Below are 14,916 nucleotides of genomic sequence, written 5' to 3' on the forward strand. Positions count from 1 at the left end.
AGACTACTAAGATAATGTTTTATACTCTGAAAGTTCTGCTATTAAAGTGAATTAATGATAATTTGTTTTCAGTCTTAACATTGCTGTTAAACTGCTCATCCGTGTAATACTTGCAGTTATTTTCAGAGTTCCTAAAAAAGTTTTTTTCAGGGTCAAAATCATCGTCCGGTTCATGATAATGTTGTTCGGTGTCTCCAGTTGTGTTCAGTTCCAGATCCAATCCCTCATCAACTATTAAGCTCTGTAGCAAATCACTTTCCTCATTCCGTACGTGGGTCATACTTGTTGTTGGTTCCTGCCAATTGTTAGTTCCAACGCTAATGTAATTTGAATTTCTGTTCTTAATTTGACTAGATAACCTGTTTGGGAGGTTTGTTAACAAGACTACTGGCGTGTGTGTTTACCCAGCTTTTTGTCTCAGCTCCTCAGATTGACAAGTTGAGACAAATAAACTAATTGCACTGTTTCTGTTTGTACAATGTTCAAATGCAAATACAAATACAACTGTATTACTCTTTCATGTGTTGTTAATTTGAATTTCGTAAGAATTGAGTTGTATGGCATGAAGGCAAACACTGGCTGCACAAACATTACTTGTTAGTAATTCTTTTGCTAAATTAAACTGTTGCAGCATTGTGCTTTAAGATCAGAATGTTATTCACAGTCACTTCAGTGACATTTATCACAGTATGTACTGATGGGAAGCTGTAATGACACCATACGCTCTCCTTCTCTTCATTCTTTTCCTGTTCATAATTTCCTTCAATATTCGCCTACTTCCATTAGACAACACCTTAAAAACATTCTTGACCTCTATACTACCGACTTCCTTGTTTACATCTGTGAACTGTGCACTGCGTGAGGTTTTGTTGGTCTTCTGCGCATGCCGGTCACATCAGAGCCATGTTCAGTTCACACTGCAGTCTGATCTTGGCCACATTCTGAAAGATAACATGAACGGCAACAGAATACAAATCAGATATAGAAAAAAAAAAATCATAAGAGCACTAAGGCTTGCAGTGTGAACGTAGCGCCAGAAGTGAACAATGTGAAGTTTTTACAGCACAGTGTCGGCAAACTGGGTTTAATATCACCATCTTTGCCAAATTATTACGGCATATTACCAAAAAAACAAGTCAGAGTCCTCGCCTCCAGTGTCCAAGTCCAAATGCAGTCAGTGCTCAAGTCCAAGTCGAGTCACAAGTCTTGAAAATCGGGGCTCAAGTTGGACTCAAGTACTGCAACACAGTCATGAAGAGGCTGAGCATTTAGAGCATTTGCATATCTTCACTTTTAATGTATAGACTCTGCTAGATCATTTCAGACTACAGAATTTTTACCAGATACATTTGCGCGCACGCACACACACACACACACACACACACTGGCCACTGCGCAATACTCACTATTACGAGACATGCTGAGGATTGAGGAAGAGAGCAGGTCATGGCAAGCTCTGCTAGAAGCTTACACATAAGTAAAACACAGTATGTGCCATTTCACCTTAGTTTAAAAATGACTACACTGTACCACAATCAAAACACTTAAACATCATTTTTCACCGAACTTATTTTAATGAGAACACTACACAGCTACCAATGAACTCATGAGCGTAAGTGCTGCATGGTGAGGACTGCGGTCACTCCGGACAAGCGAGTTTTTTATGGTCACAGGAAGAGAGGGCCATTGAAACAGAGAGGCACTCGGGGCCTAAGCTGTGGGTTACAGTGGTACTCTCACCAGCAGTGGGCTAAACAATCCACAAGCAATTTCAGTAATTGCTGAGTTAGGACAATGCAGACAAAACAAAAGGGTCAGTGTCACACCACTCTGCCTTCCTTGTAATTTCTCCACTGCAAAGACATCATCTTCCACATGTCACACACACCTCACCACAATTCTTACTTGTCCTTCAGCTCCCTTCTTTGCTGCTCTGTAAATGAAATCCAAATTCTTAGTCCCTCTATAGGAGAATGGGAAGGAGGAAGCAAAAACAACCTTAGGAAATGCACCAATATCCTGTTACTAGGTTTGTTGCAGATACCCAAAGGATGTAAACCTACTAACGGTGCAGAGAAAAAACGGTCCAAAGGCAGATGTCCATGTGTAACTTTACAGATCAAAAGAATGGTAAAACATTAAACTTTTCACCATGGTGTTGTAAAGGGCGTGGGGTTTGGTCGCTGGCTGGCCCCATTAAAGAATTCCTAGTCTGTATATTATGATCTACACAACTCTTGATATGTACAAACATGTGAAGCTCCACATTTTGCAAGTTTTAAAGAACATGTGTCAGCCAGAGTGTAGGTAGATCTGCCATAACTGAGCCATTCACAGTCAGAGTTGGGAAGTAATAGATTATGGCTGGGATATTAGACAGGAAGAAGCAAGGGAGGGAATTGTTATCAGAATTATGGATAAAACTATTATTTTCAAACAACCTGACAGAGGTTATTATTCTTCCTGGAGCCCTGACACAGCACACTAAAGTCCAACAACCAGAAGCTATAAAGGGCAAAACCGATGATATATTCTGCACTTACTCACTGCTTCTGTTTGGTCTGCACTTCTCCTGTGATACCCTTTTAAAGTTTTTACATTAAGGAATGATTTTTCTATACAGTAGTACGTCATGACAGCGGCAGAGTCTGCAAGTTCTGTTGTACTTCTGACAAAACAGCTGGTCCAAGAGTGTTTGATGTGTGTCACCAGATCAACAAGATGGAAATCAAAAGGATTTCAAATTAAAATGATTTGAGGCTACAGGTTCACCAATTTACACCATCTTTTGGCTTTTTACTGGCATTCCCAGTCTCCTGACTCATCTACTTCTCCTGCACTTCAGCCAGTGATTTCCAGCATTTCAGAGAATGACTCTCAGCAGAGTACGAGTCTGAACGTGTTGTATTCTGCTGTTTTATTGTGGAGGTGGAGAGTATCAGTGCTAGAAACAGACATACAGTAGTAAGAGCAAAGGGTTGGCTTATTCCCAGGCAAGCAGCGAGTGTGAGTTGTACCCCTTTAATGAACATGAAACCTGATTCGTCGTTGGGCTATAGTCCTTTGAGTACACTGCGGGCGGAACAACTACACTTTCTGCCTCCAAATATTTCTCCCTGACTTTTTTTTCCAAATTAGTAACTTTAGAAAGAAGCCTGTGCAGTGTGAGTGCGTGGGATCGACACCAAAATGTGAACTTGTTCTAGCAAGTTACATTTTTAACTCCTGTTAAAAACTCCATAATAGCTATGCTGGAAATATCTCAACATAATGATGTTACACCATCTATATTTAGTGCATTTTCTGCTGGAGCCAGTGAAATCTACCACCAAAAAAAAGGGACTCAGAACTGCAGTGACAGCTATTTCAAAAACATTTTGGCACATGAAGCGTCACTGTCTGAATAACACTGTCCGATAACAGTGGAAACAGTGGAAGATAAACACAGTAGTGAGCTCAAGCAGCCATTTGGAAGAAGCACAGAACATGTGGACACCAGCCCCGCCGAGAAACGGACATCGCTTTCAGGAGCTGTTTACAACTTAAGTGACTGCACTGCCGACTGTCTAGAGGGTACACTGCTCTCCTATCAACCCACAGCCCCGCACACAAACACACATCATACACCTGCAAAGCAACACCTTGCTGAAGTGGCATTTAAGCTGTTGCATAATCCTTAGCAACCTGAACACACCAACTATAACCCATGACAGATTACACCAAGGTGACATCTTCGTTAAATGTCTAAAGGTCAGAACACAAGTGCACTGCAGGAATATAATGTGTATCTGAAGTAGTGTAGTGTCTTTAGAAAGCCCAGTTATCTAATCAGCATTGTCTGGCCCTTACAAACTCTCCTCAATTTACTGAAACCATTATACAAACGTTTATATGTAATGAGGTCCTGAGAGTAACTGAATTTTAATGGGTGGTTAAGAGTAGTTAAAGTAAATAGGCGTCACATTTCTTCACTCCATGTCAAGGCGACTAATGTCTTTAACACTTTAGGTGCTGTTGTTTGGTCTGACCAGAGTTGGAACTCTTGCACAGACAGATAACCTCCTCACAATCTGGGAATCTGCCTCGGACTTCTTCAGATTGGGAAAACCAAAGCGCTTTGGGAAGACACTTCCTGTTTTGATTTCCCAGACACATCTTTGTGATTACACCAGAATGTAAAATGACTCCCTACAATTCAAAGACCAGACAGTATGTGGAGTATATACAGCAACAATGAAGTCACTACCCTCATTGCATAGTGCTTATGATCCATCACCAAGCTATAAAGCTAGAAATTTGTCAGGTGCTCTGTTTTTACAAAACTGTTTTTAAAGTTTGCTTAAAGGACCAACCCAAAGCTGAGTCCATGTAACACACATCCTGCCACTGTTGACTTTCTGGCGCAATCACAATGTCTGTTAAGTTTACCAAAGTGCCTTATCATCACCCTCACAATAACATATTCAGCAGAGATCTTTTTACAAAACAGCAATATTTTTCAGTACGCAGCAAAGCCAGGGTCGGTCCGACCCATGAGAAGTTTAAATAAACATTAAGCATTTACTGTGAAGGCCTGTGCTGTGTGAAGCAAGACAGCTCTTCGCCTCTAAAGCGTCTTTCTTATGTGCCTACTGTATGTGTTTCCATGTACAGTCAGCCTCATTCTCACTCTTAAATCGACTCACTCCACTTTCCTCTGGGAACTAGCTGACTTCTGTGTTACTGTTTTAGACAAATCTAGCTGCGAGCACTGGCTTGATGTGTTTATTTCCCCACTGGGAGTGGACTCTTGCTGGGAGGAATGGAAAAAGGCCATCACTATATCGCCTGCACATCTGAAAATATCCACCTGAAATATAAGACCCTCCCTAAATGAGTGTTCATGTGTTTCAACATAATAGTAGCTTCTGCTGTTTGATCAGAAGCATGAAATTGCAGAGAAAATCAAGAGCACAAATTGAGAAAGCTCTTAAAAGCTATGGCAGGATGTTTCCCCATATGCTGAATGCATTTCACAAACCTGGCAGAGGGACAAAACCAGGCACTTAAACACATCATGTAGAAGTGAACCAGCATGTTCCCAAATTTCACATGTAACAGACATGTTTGTACAGGACGCTGACAACGAGACTGGTAAGGAAGGCTTTAGAAATGAATTCCATGTACCAACCACACCTCAGAGCCTTGTCCAACACTGACCACAAGAACGCTCCGTTTGTCTAGTAGCCTGGTTTCATAGCTGTTTATTAAGCTGAACGACGACCTGCTACTTAAAATGGCAATAGCAGAGCACCGAGTGACCTTTCAGAGCTCAGTGGAGCCATCGCCGAGGACGTTAGGACTTGAATTGAGATGCACCCCTCTGTGGTTGTTGTATAGAAAACACATCTGATTTAAGGCTGTGGGGAAACAATTCCAGCAACTCTGATCAAGCCTCAGAGACAAACACAGACATTACATACCGAAATCCTTGCGTAATCCTGAATTCAGCCATTTAGAAAAGTGAATAAACAATAAGCCACAGCTGACATAAATAGCAGTCAGCTGTCTGCGAATCAAACGCAGATTATCTTGCTGCAAAACCGAGGAAATGGCGATAATATGAGACTGCAGTTTATAACAGACTGACAGATTTGAGCTGTGCTGCGTGGAGGGAAAGCACTGAGCCATACCTCTCTTTCTGAGATAACGCCGAGTTGATGGTGTAACCTCGGGTAAGGCAGAAAGATGATCTCCTGGACCAGATTAACGGAGAGATGGCCAGCAGGTCAGGCGTATGGCGAGTAGGAGGAGACCTCTAGAGGGGTGATGTCCATGTCCGACGTCGAGGTGGAAACATTTGACCTGCTACCGTCTCCTGCAGCGCCTGAGATTTGGTGAAACACCAGCAACTATCGGCGGAAAACAAACAGCACAGCGGATAAACAAACAAACCAGAGGAAAGCACAAGCTGCAGCTGACACTCTGCTGTCTGTTGTGTTAGACGGTGGGGGTGTTAGTGCACCGGAACAGCGGTCTACTCTCGGTTAGTGCGCAGCGTCCAGCCGTCAGCTCTGCTACACGCACGCTGAGAAAAGCAGCGGTGTGTTTACCTCTCCACCGCTCCTGTTGCCGTGCTTGGTAGGAAATCGGCTGCTTGGCACCGGAGGAACGCCATTTGTGTGAGACAGCCTTCCCGTGTGCTGCCCTATGCTGCCGCTCGGAGGAGAGCGCAGCACCTAGCACCTTTTCACACAGGACACCGCCCCCTGCTGGCAGAAGGCTGACATCGCCTCTTTCTAAGGGTCGCTTCAAATTTCCTTAAACATTCAGGATATTTTCACTTCAACCGTCTAGTTGAGTCAAGCCTTGCAGAGTCACAATTAAAATATTACGTTATTAGTTTGTTCCCAAAGATTCTCTGTAGATTTTTTTTTTACCAAAACATACGATGATTCATTTTCTCCCTCTGCTGTGTTGGCATGGATGCAGAAATCTCACATGCCAATATCTAAGCACCTGTGCAAGTAACGCCCAGCAAAATTATTCAGTTCGCAAAACGAAACTCAGTGTCTCAGTTGCAGGACTCTCAAGAGAAACCTCAGTTAAATGTGGCGTAATCCCTCAAATGACAGTGTTTTGAGCTTGTTTCTTTTGTTTACTTGGTTTATAGACAACATTATGACACAAAACAACAATGTCAGAAGGTGTTCATACAGTACACTGGCAATATTAAGACAAATACAACGATTCACGATTACAATTCACATATAAATTCTCATTTTCCAATGAAAGGTAGAGTGCAAGAATACCAGTGCTCCACTGTAGTGGAATGCCATAGGAAGTTAATGCTTCATTTAAAAAAATATAAATACATTTTAATCAAGCGATTGTGACAAATACTGTATTTTCACATTGGTATATAGCTATTTATCAAATGTCATGGCCATTAGACCAGCTTATAAAATGTTTATGATGTAAAATAGACCCATAACTATGTTTTCTGATCATTTAGGGTGCAAACAGCAACAATATGAAATAAAATGAAAAGTTTTTAATCTAAAATATTTTATGAAGCACAAATAAGCAACCATGCCTATCTTTAATAATATAATCATATGTTGAAGCTAATGTTTTTCAATAAGCAATGCGTTAAGTTTTAAAAGTAACAAACATAAATAAAAACATACAAACTGCACAAATGATCAGTACGGTCACACTTCACCAGTCTAACTTCATGTCAGCTTTGCTCCACACATATTTCCCTCCTCTCTTCAGAAACATCTTCTCATCAAAGCCACTGAAGCAAATGGCTTCCTTCACACCGACATCAAGGATGGACTTGGACGGGTCCTTTCTTCCTTCTCGACAGTCCAAGAAACGCATCTGAAAAGTGAATCAAGATGAGTCAGAATACCTGTGTATTCCGTTCATTGAATGACCTGTAACTTCGAGGGAAATGCTTTTATATTTTAAACACAAGTATAAACTAACTCTTAGCAAAATGGAAGAGTCACACCAACAGTTAAATTAAAGATGATGTGGCCTGCAACAGTAGCTATCTTAAGAGGAGTGTGTTTAGTCCGTAGACGATGTAGAGCACTTACATATTCGTCCAGGATTAGGTAGGAGTTCCTCATCTGTGAAGACAAGGAACAAGACAGATTCAAATTTTGTCTCTGGTAGTTCCAACAACCAAGCTGCCAACATGTTGGTCCACTCCAAACAGAAGATATATTTTGACAGTATTACTACCGACAGAGGGCTGGGTGAACTAGTGTCTGCCTCTGTACATTTTGTTTGGGTCCTGGCAGACAGTACAGTGATTGTATGTTCACACACTTGTTTCAGTTCCTTGAGAACCTGGACCTTAATGAGTCGGCTGAGTGCCAATATCCTGGACACTCCACTTATGAGACAGTAATGAAGTTTCTCTGTGCATTTCAATGTCTGTATAGCTGCTGCCACCATTTACAATGCCATACCTTCTCGTTGGACTCCGGAACAAGACAGGAGGTGCTGCTGTGTCTATCCAGAAACTCCTGAAACTGTTGGTCGCTAACGACGAACCTCTCAGCCTCTCTCAGGGCTGTCTCTCCAGCATTCTCCCCATCAATCAACAGGCACTGGAAAACCTTAACACAGAAAGCAGAGGCAGTGAGGAGCAGGAGGATACACACAAACAAACAAACCGACCCTTTCTCCCTATTGTTACCTTCCAGCGGACTGGGTTAAGGTCTCTGATGTGCTCCGTCATGTCTTCGTCAATGTTGAAGGTATTGATGACTGAGTTGATTTTGAATGCCACTTTATACTGCTGGCACCACTTCCGGATCATGTAGAGGTTGTCGATGTGGCTCTTCCTGCCCTGCACTCTGCCAATCAGCCGGTTGGTTGCTTCATCAAAACTGTCACAAGAGATGGCCAAGATGTCCAGATAGTCACCTGAAGGAGGGAGAGAGAGCATCATTTTGAATATTCTGCATAAAATTAATGTTAGTCCTATGAAGTTAGAAGGTAACTTATGAATGCAATAAGGAATCTGTCTGAAAAAGTTGAAGTTGATTGGATTAGTCTCTTACCATATTTTAGGAACCATTTTTCCTTGATCATGCTCCCGTTGCTTACGATGCTTACACTGGGGAGCTGCAGGTCCAGTTTACAGTACTGAACTAATTTCCCCAGAAACTCTCCTTTGTCATGCAAGAAAGGCTCTCCTCCAGAAAAGTTGATCTTTTCCATGCCTAATAATAATAAAAAAAAAAACATAAAATCAACAGTGTACAAAATCTTTGATACAATATAAAAGAACATATGATACAATCTGATATATTTACCGGATTCCTTCAGAAGTTTGAGGCCCCTCTTGGCTTCCTCTAGAGGCAGGACAAAGGATGTAATTGCAGTGTGGAAACAAAATCCACATTTATAATTACACTTGCGTGTAAAATGATAGTTGACACTTGTTGGAGTTGTTGTATTTTGGATTTTCCCTTCGTCCAGCTCTCGGTCATGAGTTGAAACAGGTGCCTGGATTCCCTTACAGGCTCCTGCTTTCCAGTAACACATTTTTGAAAAGAGGCTGGTAATAATGCAGCACAGGGTGCTGATGAAGAGCTGCAGCTGACTCTTCAGAGACGCCATAGAGGAGAAAAGCATCTTTAAACCGACCACACTATAGTCTGTTCACACCGTTTATGTGCACACATCTTATATAGGCGGACACAGGGCACACCTTTAAGAGGAGGACCCGTCAGCTGAGCGGCTTGACTTTCTGTTTACAAAAAGTGAAACACATGGGAGTTGCAGGGAGGTGATAAACAGAGGTAGGGACATTGTGATAAAATGCAACACATCAGGTGGAATGACACAGATAAATTGCAAGTGCCACACCCCATGATAACGATGATGTTACTCCTGATGCCTTCGCGTATTTGTCCCGACTGATCATAGCTCGGGTCCACTTTCTGTTCGACTCAGGAGAGTGCACGCGCGCGTACATTACATTACTAAAATTAGATTAAGCATGAAATGAAACTGTACCCAAGTACAGCAGCTACTTAGGTAAATGTAATTATTCACGTTCAACCACTAAATGTCTGTAAAAACAACTTGGAGTCAAGGCTTAGGTTCATGTTAAATCAATTCAATCAATCAATAAAGCATCAGCTGTAACTTGGCGGTGCACGTAAGTTTCGTTTTCCCTGTTTGGCGCTGTTACTTTCGTTTTCCCAACAGCTTAAGTAACCGCTCTCAGCTGGTATCCAGATACGGATCGGCGCGTTTCGACTTACTGTCAACAGGTTATGGCTATGGCGCGGCGCGCAATGTCTCTCCTTCCCCAGTGGCCATCTCGTGTTTTTTCAGTGGAGCTGGATGGAGCGCCCTTCTATTTTGCAATCCAAGAAAAGCACCGGGGAGAAGAAGTGCCTCCGGTGTTCCAAAGAGTACAGGAATATTACAGATGTTACTCTCTCTTCGTCTGCAGCAGCGACAGAATCAGAAGAGCCATGTTTTACGCGGAGCTGAAAGACAAATTGTTACGGGACTTGCCACCAGAGTGTGATTTATCCCCCATGTCCTCATTTCTGCCAAACGTCAAGGATTCTCTCATCAAGGGCTATTTCTTAAAAGACAATTCAGACAGTTCCTCCCCGATAGAGCGAGTTTTGCGAGATTTAATACAGCGTGATCCAGTGTTTGTGTGTTCGTACCTAAGAGGTGATAACTGTCAACTGTGGACTCAGCATCTCTGGCCACATACAGGGAGCCAGGTGATGGAAAAGTCAAAGGAATACTACGTGGTGCCCTCAGAGGCGCCAGAATATCATCCAGCTACTCTCAACATCATCAACTCTGATGTTTTCTACAGTTTGGAGGAAGCCTGTGATGTTCTAAAAAAGGTTCTTATATAGTCTCATACAATATGAGAGACCTGTTTTACAGTTAATATAAACAGTGCTGAAATACTGCTTATTTTGAAAAAATATGGCTAACTGGCGCCCTCATGTGGTAGAGTTAGTTATAGCAGTGAATACCAAGTTGCCCCAAACATTTGCCTCATCCGTTTATCTCTTTGCCAGATGGCCCACAGTAGGGTGTGCCTATATGTGCACCACAGTCTATGACTCTCTCCTGCGTCCTCTCACAGCAGCAAACTAATCTTGTCTGTTCTGCAGTGTGGTGACATCATCCCAGAGGCGACATCTATACTGGAGCTGCTGCCCAGCCGAGCGCAGGCCAGAAGCAAACCAGACTTCCCTGTTATTGTCATAGAGGGCCTGGATGCCACAGGTTAATGCCATTATCTCATAAATACATGTGATCAGTTCTGATGTGTAGATGTCTCGCTAAAGCGATGGCTGCTTGCTCTCCGCTAAAGTCATTATCCTCCAGTGAGATTCGTCTGATGGAATATTGTGTATCATGACCTCACAAATATTACATCACTGTGAGAATGGTTTATTTAATAGATCACTCATCTAATACTCTTTGCAAACCTCCTGAAAACTCAACCATGTATGTAGGATGAGAGATTTAGGTCAACTTTTCAAGTGTCATGTGAGTCCCTTATAAGGTTTAAGGAAAAAAAAAAAAAAAAAGACATTCAACCGTTTGTGCTCTGAAAATACGCCCAGTCTTTTTGTCTCTTCTTTTCTGGTGAGGTCTGTCTCTTCTCATCACAGGTAAGACCACTCTGACCAAATCTCTGAGGGATATTCTGAGAGCCGTTCTAGTGCCTTGCCCTCCCCAGTGCCTGTACCCCTGGAGGGCCCGCTTTGATAAGGAGCCACCCCTTATCCGCAGGGCCTTCTATGCTCTGGGGAACTACATCACAGCAGAACAAATAGGCCAGGAGGCCATGAAGACACCTGTCATCGTTGACAGGTAAAGACAGCTGACGCGGTGCTGGTGGAGTAAAGTTTGCCTGTGTTGTCACCTTTTTTTTCTTGTAAAATGTAGTGGAGGATAGAGGGGGCAGTAAAACTCCTTCCAAAGGGATCTAGACCTGTAATTCAATATTCATCTCTTAGTCTACCTGCTGTATGAGGGTAGTCATCTGATCATCCATCCATGCATCAATCACCTTTCGGTCCACCATCCATTATCTATCTCCAGATTCTGGCACAGCACAGCAGCATACGCCATCGCCACAGCAGTGAGCGGCCCACCGTGCAACCTTCCAGCTGTGGGTTCGGAAGTATACAACTGGCCCAGTGACCTGCTCCAGCCCAACCTGGTGGTCTTACTCACTCTGGACCCTGAGGAGAGGAAGAGGAGGCTGATGAACAGAGGTCAAGGAAAAACTGTGGAGGAGCAAGAGTTGGACCACAACCGGCTTTTCAGACTCAGGTGAGATAGTTCGATTATATGTGGATAATATATCATTTGGATACACACAACTTAAAGTTTATGATTTGGCATTTAAAATACTGAGTGGGACTGCAACTAGTGATTATTTTTATTAGCAATTATTCAGTTGATCAATAATTAATTTAACAAATGGTTAAAAGTGCTCATGGTGATTTTTCAGAAACCTGAGCTTGTTATCATTTTCTGGCCATTAACTAATTAATTAATAGACATTGCCCTTTTAGCACAAACAGTCTATTTACTGTTCTGGAAGCAAGTTTAGAAACAGTCAGTGGTTGAGTTCATTTAATTGTTTACAGTATAAATAATCTCGTTTCAAGAAATGTCTTTAATTGTAAGGTTCATCATAGAGTTGTTTTATGAGAAAAATACAGAATCAAGTTTAACTACACTAAAAACTGGTATTTCATCCAAACTTTCCACATATTTTAGGAAAAATACAGTTTTGACTGAAGGCCTAAATTATTTAAGATGGACATTTTCTGTTTGTAAATGTTTGGGTGATCCCAAATCCACAAACAAAAATAAATATGTCTGTTTGGTACTATAGACAGATATTGTTGCGCAACTATAGTTTTTTATAATAATGGTGTAGTCTGATCCACCAAACTACTCGGGCATGCCAATTCATCCTCCATCCTGGGGTAATGACCTTTCCACATGGGGCGTCCAGATGTTGGGCCAGCAGAACTGTTAAATGAAGGAAAATGACAGTCTGTGGTTGAGAGAGTGGGAGATTCTGCAGACTTGGTCGATCATTTCCACAAGAACTACTCTTCATTTGTCTCAGGAAATGGCTGCTCCGTGCACCATCTGTGTTGTTTCTCATTCTCAGATGTGCGTTTTTATCGCTGTCCTCATTGTTTGCCAAAAATGAGAGCTGTTAAAATGCTCAAACTCACCCTGAAAACAGATTAAGCAATGTAATATAAAGTATTATTTGCTATGTCTATATGCATGTTTTCTATTTGTTGACCAATGTGTTTGTGTGTCTCTGCAGAGTGGAGGAGGCTTACCAGAGGATCAGTGGTCCAGCTTGTGTCACTGTGGATGCTAGTCCTTCTGCAGACCAAGTGCTCCAACAAGTGCTGCTTTTAATTAGGGGCAAATGCCACTTGTAAACAGTCCTCCATCTCCCCTGCTGGCAGCCAGGCATCAAGTGGATGCAGTACCCCCTTTTACCACTAGGTGCCAGTAAGGTGTTGTGAATGTGACAGCAGGAGGAAGGAACGAGGGCCAGACTGGAGTGTGAGGAAGAGATTCTATGCAGAACGAGTAAAGGTTGAATGGCCAAGGGTCAGAGCTGCATGCTACAATGAGAAATACATATTCATGCGCACACACACACACACACATATTCATGATTAGTATTGTCAAGAAGAAGTGTGCATTTAACTGCTGTTGTGACCTCTCAGACTGTGTAGTCCTGAGACACAGAGTAGCTGCACTTATCGACAACCACTTGTATGTGAATTGACACTAGAGAAATGGGTAGAAACATTTATGTAACCACCAATCAAGCAATATTTCACTTGTGTGCATGAACAGGAAACATCTGGAAATGTACTATAGTCCTACAAAAGTGCAAACTTTAAAGAAACTACAATGTATATCGCTGTTTTTACAGGTATTCACAAGCACACACTAATGTATCTAAACACAAGCAAGCATATTTATGTACTATATAAGCATACAGTAACTCATTTATATATGGATGAAGTGTATATTTGGTCTATGTGATGTGAAGATTAATTGGGGATTTTAGTAATTATGAGCTTGGCAAAGCTACAGGCTGGAGAAGACAGAGTAACCCATCTTTTTTTACTGTGATGCATCAGCAGAGCACCAACCACTGCAGACCCTATTCATATGGCAATTAATGGAGCACTGTATATCAATGTCAGTCCAGTGCTCCCCTTCATAAGTGCATGGATTACTCCTACTACCAATTACAGAAATGCAATGTTTTACTGAGTGGAAAGGTGCTGGGGATAAAAGACCTGCCATCACATGCAATCACATAAACCCATAAGGTGTCATTATATTTATGGAGCACAGATCCCCACATGAGCTAAGTATCTGAGGTCAGTTTACTGAATTCATAAGTTCTCAGCTGCACAGTGATGCTACGGATGTGCTATATGACACAAAATGAATAAAGCTTGGACCTGTGTGGAATTTTGATTGCCATTAACGCAGTAGCCTCTGTCTCAAGAGAGTCCAAAATTTATGAAGCAGGAGAGCAAAGCAATTAGGCATTGCACCATACATCACACCTGAATATAAAGTTGTGTGCGCCCATGGTGTCAGCCATATTTCCATGTCAGATGTTGTTATGCTTGTTATTCTTGGCGACAAGAATATGGTGATTTCATGCCATTACTGCCCCTCAGCATTACTGTAATATGACATTAATGGCCCACAGTACATTACACATGCGCTGAAATAATTCTCTTGGCATTTGTTAATAGTGTTTTTCCTTTTTGAGACATGAGGGACTTTTTTAGTTGTTTTTGTCAGATGGCCAGGGTACACTCAGTGGTCTTAACAACAACAACAACTCAGTCATTCACACACTGAATGCCAGTGTTTCAAAGCTGAACTGGGGTTTGAGGAAAAAAATTAAAAACTAATACCTTCTCCTTCCAGTCTGTGATCTCACTACTGAAGTTACAAGATAAAAGTCCCAGCCACATATAAAGAAAAACTCAAATCTGAGAGCTGCAGGAGGAGTTATAGACACATGTCCATACACCCAAAAATACCATACACTTACACTGCATGGGCAGTAGCAGACGAGCACACACACACACACACACACACACACACACACACACACACACACACACACACACACACACACACAATACACCTCACCCTGCATGGGGCCACTTTGCACTACACTCCTCAACTTCAATATTTCATCTGCACAACAGAGAAGGAGCAGTGGAGACGAGGAAAGCCCTCCATGAAATAATTAAAGATCCAGCAGGGATGCAGCAGCACAGCAGCCGCCATCCCATCCTAAGTAATAGATCAAATGAAAGCTGTCCCTCAGATCAT

At 42.1% G+C, this 14,916-nt stretch overlaps 3 protein-coding genes across 6 annotated transcripts in view; 1 reads left to right on the forward strand and 2 right to left on the reverse strand.

Annotated features, from left to right (window-relative positions):
* The window catches only part of rnf144aa (ring finger protein 144aa), a 31,106-nt gene extending 24,565 nt beyond the window's left edge, over nt 1-6,541 (reverse strand). The window contains exons 1-2 of one of the 4 annotated variants that reach the window (XM_020590881.1): nt 6,093-6,181; nt 5,673-5,891 (exon numbers count right to left, since the gene is read on the reverse strand). Coding sequence is in view for 2 of the 4 variants with exons in the window: in XM_020590878.1 (XP_020446534.1) it covers nt 6,093-6,157 (65 nt within the window). In the remaining 2 variants the exon portion in view is untranslated. Of the gene's footprint in view, nt 1-5,462; nt 5,649-5,672 lie in introns of those variants that run through there. The other 3 variants (XM_020590878.1, XM_020590880.1, XM_020590879.1) reach the window with 3 other exon arrangements.
* Nucleotides 6,542-6,622: 81 nt separating this feature from the next.
* rsad2 (radical S-adenosyl methionine domain containing 2) lies at nt 6,623-9,189 on the reverse strand. The gene is made up of 6 exons (XM_020590877.1): nt 8,817-9,189; nt 8,562-8,723; nt 8,195-8,424; nt 7,965-8,114; nt 7,587-7,619; nt 6,623-7,365 (listed from the first exon to the last, which is right to left on the reverse strand). Exons 1-6 carry the CDS (start codon nt 9,136-9,138, stop codon nt 7,201-7,203), a joined length of 1,062 nt encoding a protein of 353 aa, XP_020446533.1. The 5' UTR covers nt 9,139-9,189; the 3' UTR covers nt 6,623-7,200.
* A 362-nt stretch (nt 9,190-9,551) lies between these two features.
* cmpk2 (cytidine monophosphate (UMP-CMP) kinase 2, mitochondrial) lies at nt 9,552-14,035 on the forward strand. The gene is made up of 5 exons (XM_020590876.1): nt 9,552-10,382; nt 10,659-10,773; nt 11,166-11,367; nt 11,599-11,832; nt 12,854-14,035. Exons 1-5 carry the CDS (start codon nt 9,786-9,788, stop codon nt 12,972-12,974), a joined length of 1,269 nt encoding a protein of 422 aa, XP_020446532.1. The 5' UTR covers nt 9,552-9,785; the 3' UTR covers nt 12,975-14,035.
* The last annotated feature ends 881 nt before the right edge of the window (nt 14,036-14,916 follow it).

The sequence above is a fragment of the Monopterus albus genome, unplaced genomic scaffold (assembly GCF_001952655.1).
Source record: "Monopterus albus unplaced genomic scaffold, M_albus_1.0 scaffold13.1, whole genome shotgun sequence".
In the NCBI taxonomy this organism is placed as follows: Eukaryota; Metazoa; Chordata; class Actinopteri; order Synbranchiformes; family Synbranchidae; genus Monopterus; species Monopterus albus.

Excerpts from the sequence above, each read along its gene's own strand:
- rsad2 (XM_020590877.1), bottom strand. The coding sequence starts at position 9,138 with ATGCTTTTCTCCTCTATGGCGTCTCTGAAGAGTCAGCTGCAGCTCTTC. Across the intron at positions 8,724-8,816 it reads CAAACTTCTGAAGGAATCCG|GCATGGAAAAGATCAACTTT; the intron begins GTAAATATATCA and ends TATTATTATTAG. Across the intron at positions 8,115-8,194 it reads TTAACCCAGTCCGCTGGAAG|GTTTTCCAGTGCCTGTTGAT; the intron begins GTAACAATAGGG and ends TTCTGTGTTAAG.
- cmpk2 (XM_020590876.1), top strand. The coding sequence starts at position 9,786 with ATGGCTATGGCGCGGCGCGCAATGTCTCTCCTTCCCCAGTGGCCATCT. Across the intron at positions 10,383-10,658 it reads CCTGTGATGTTCTAAAAAAG|TGTGGTGACATCATCCCAGA; the intron begins GTTCTTATATAG and ends TCTGTTCTGCAG. Across the intron at positions 10,774-11,165 it reads AGAGGGCCTGGATGCCACAG|GTAAGACCACTCTGACCAAA; the intron begins GTTAATGCCATT and ends TTCTCATCACAG.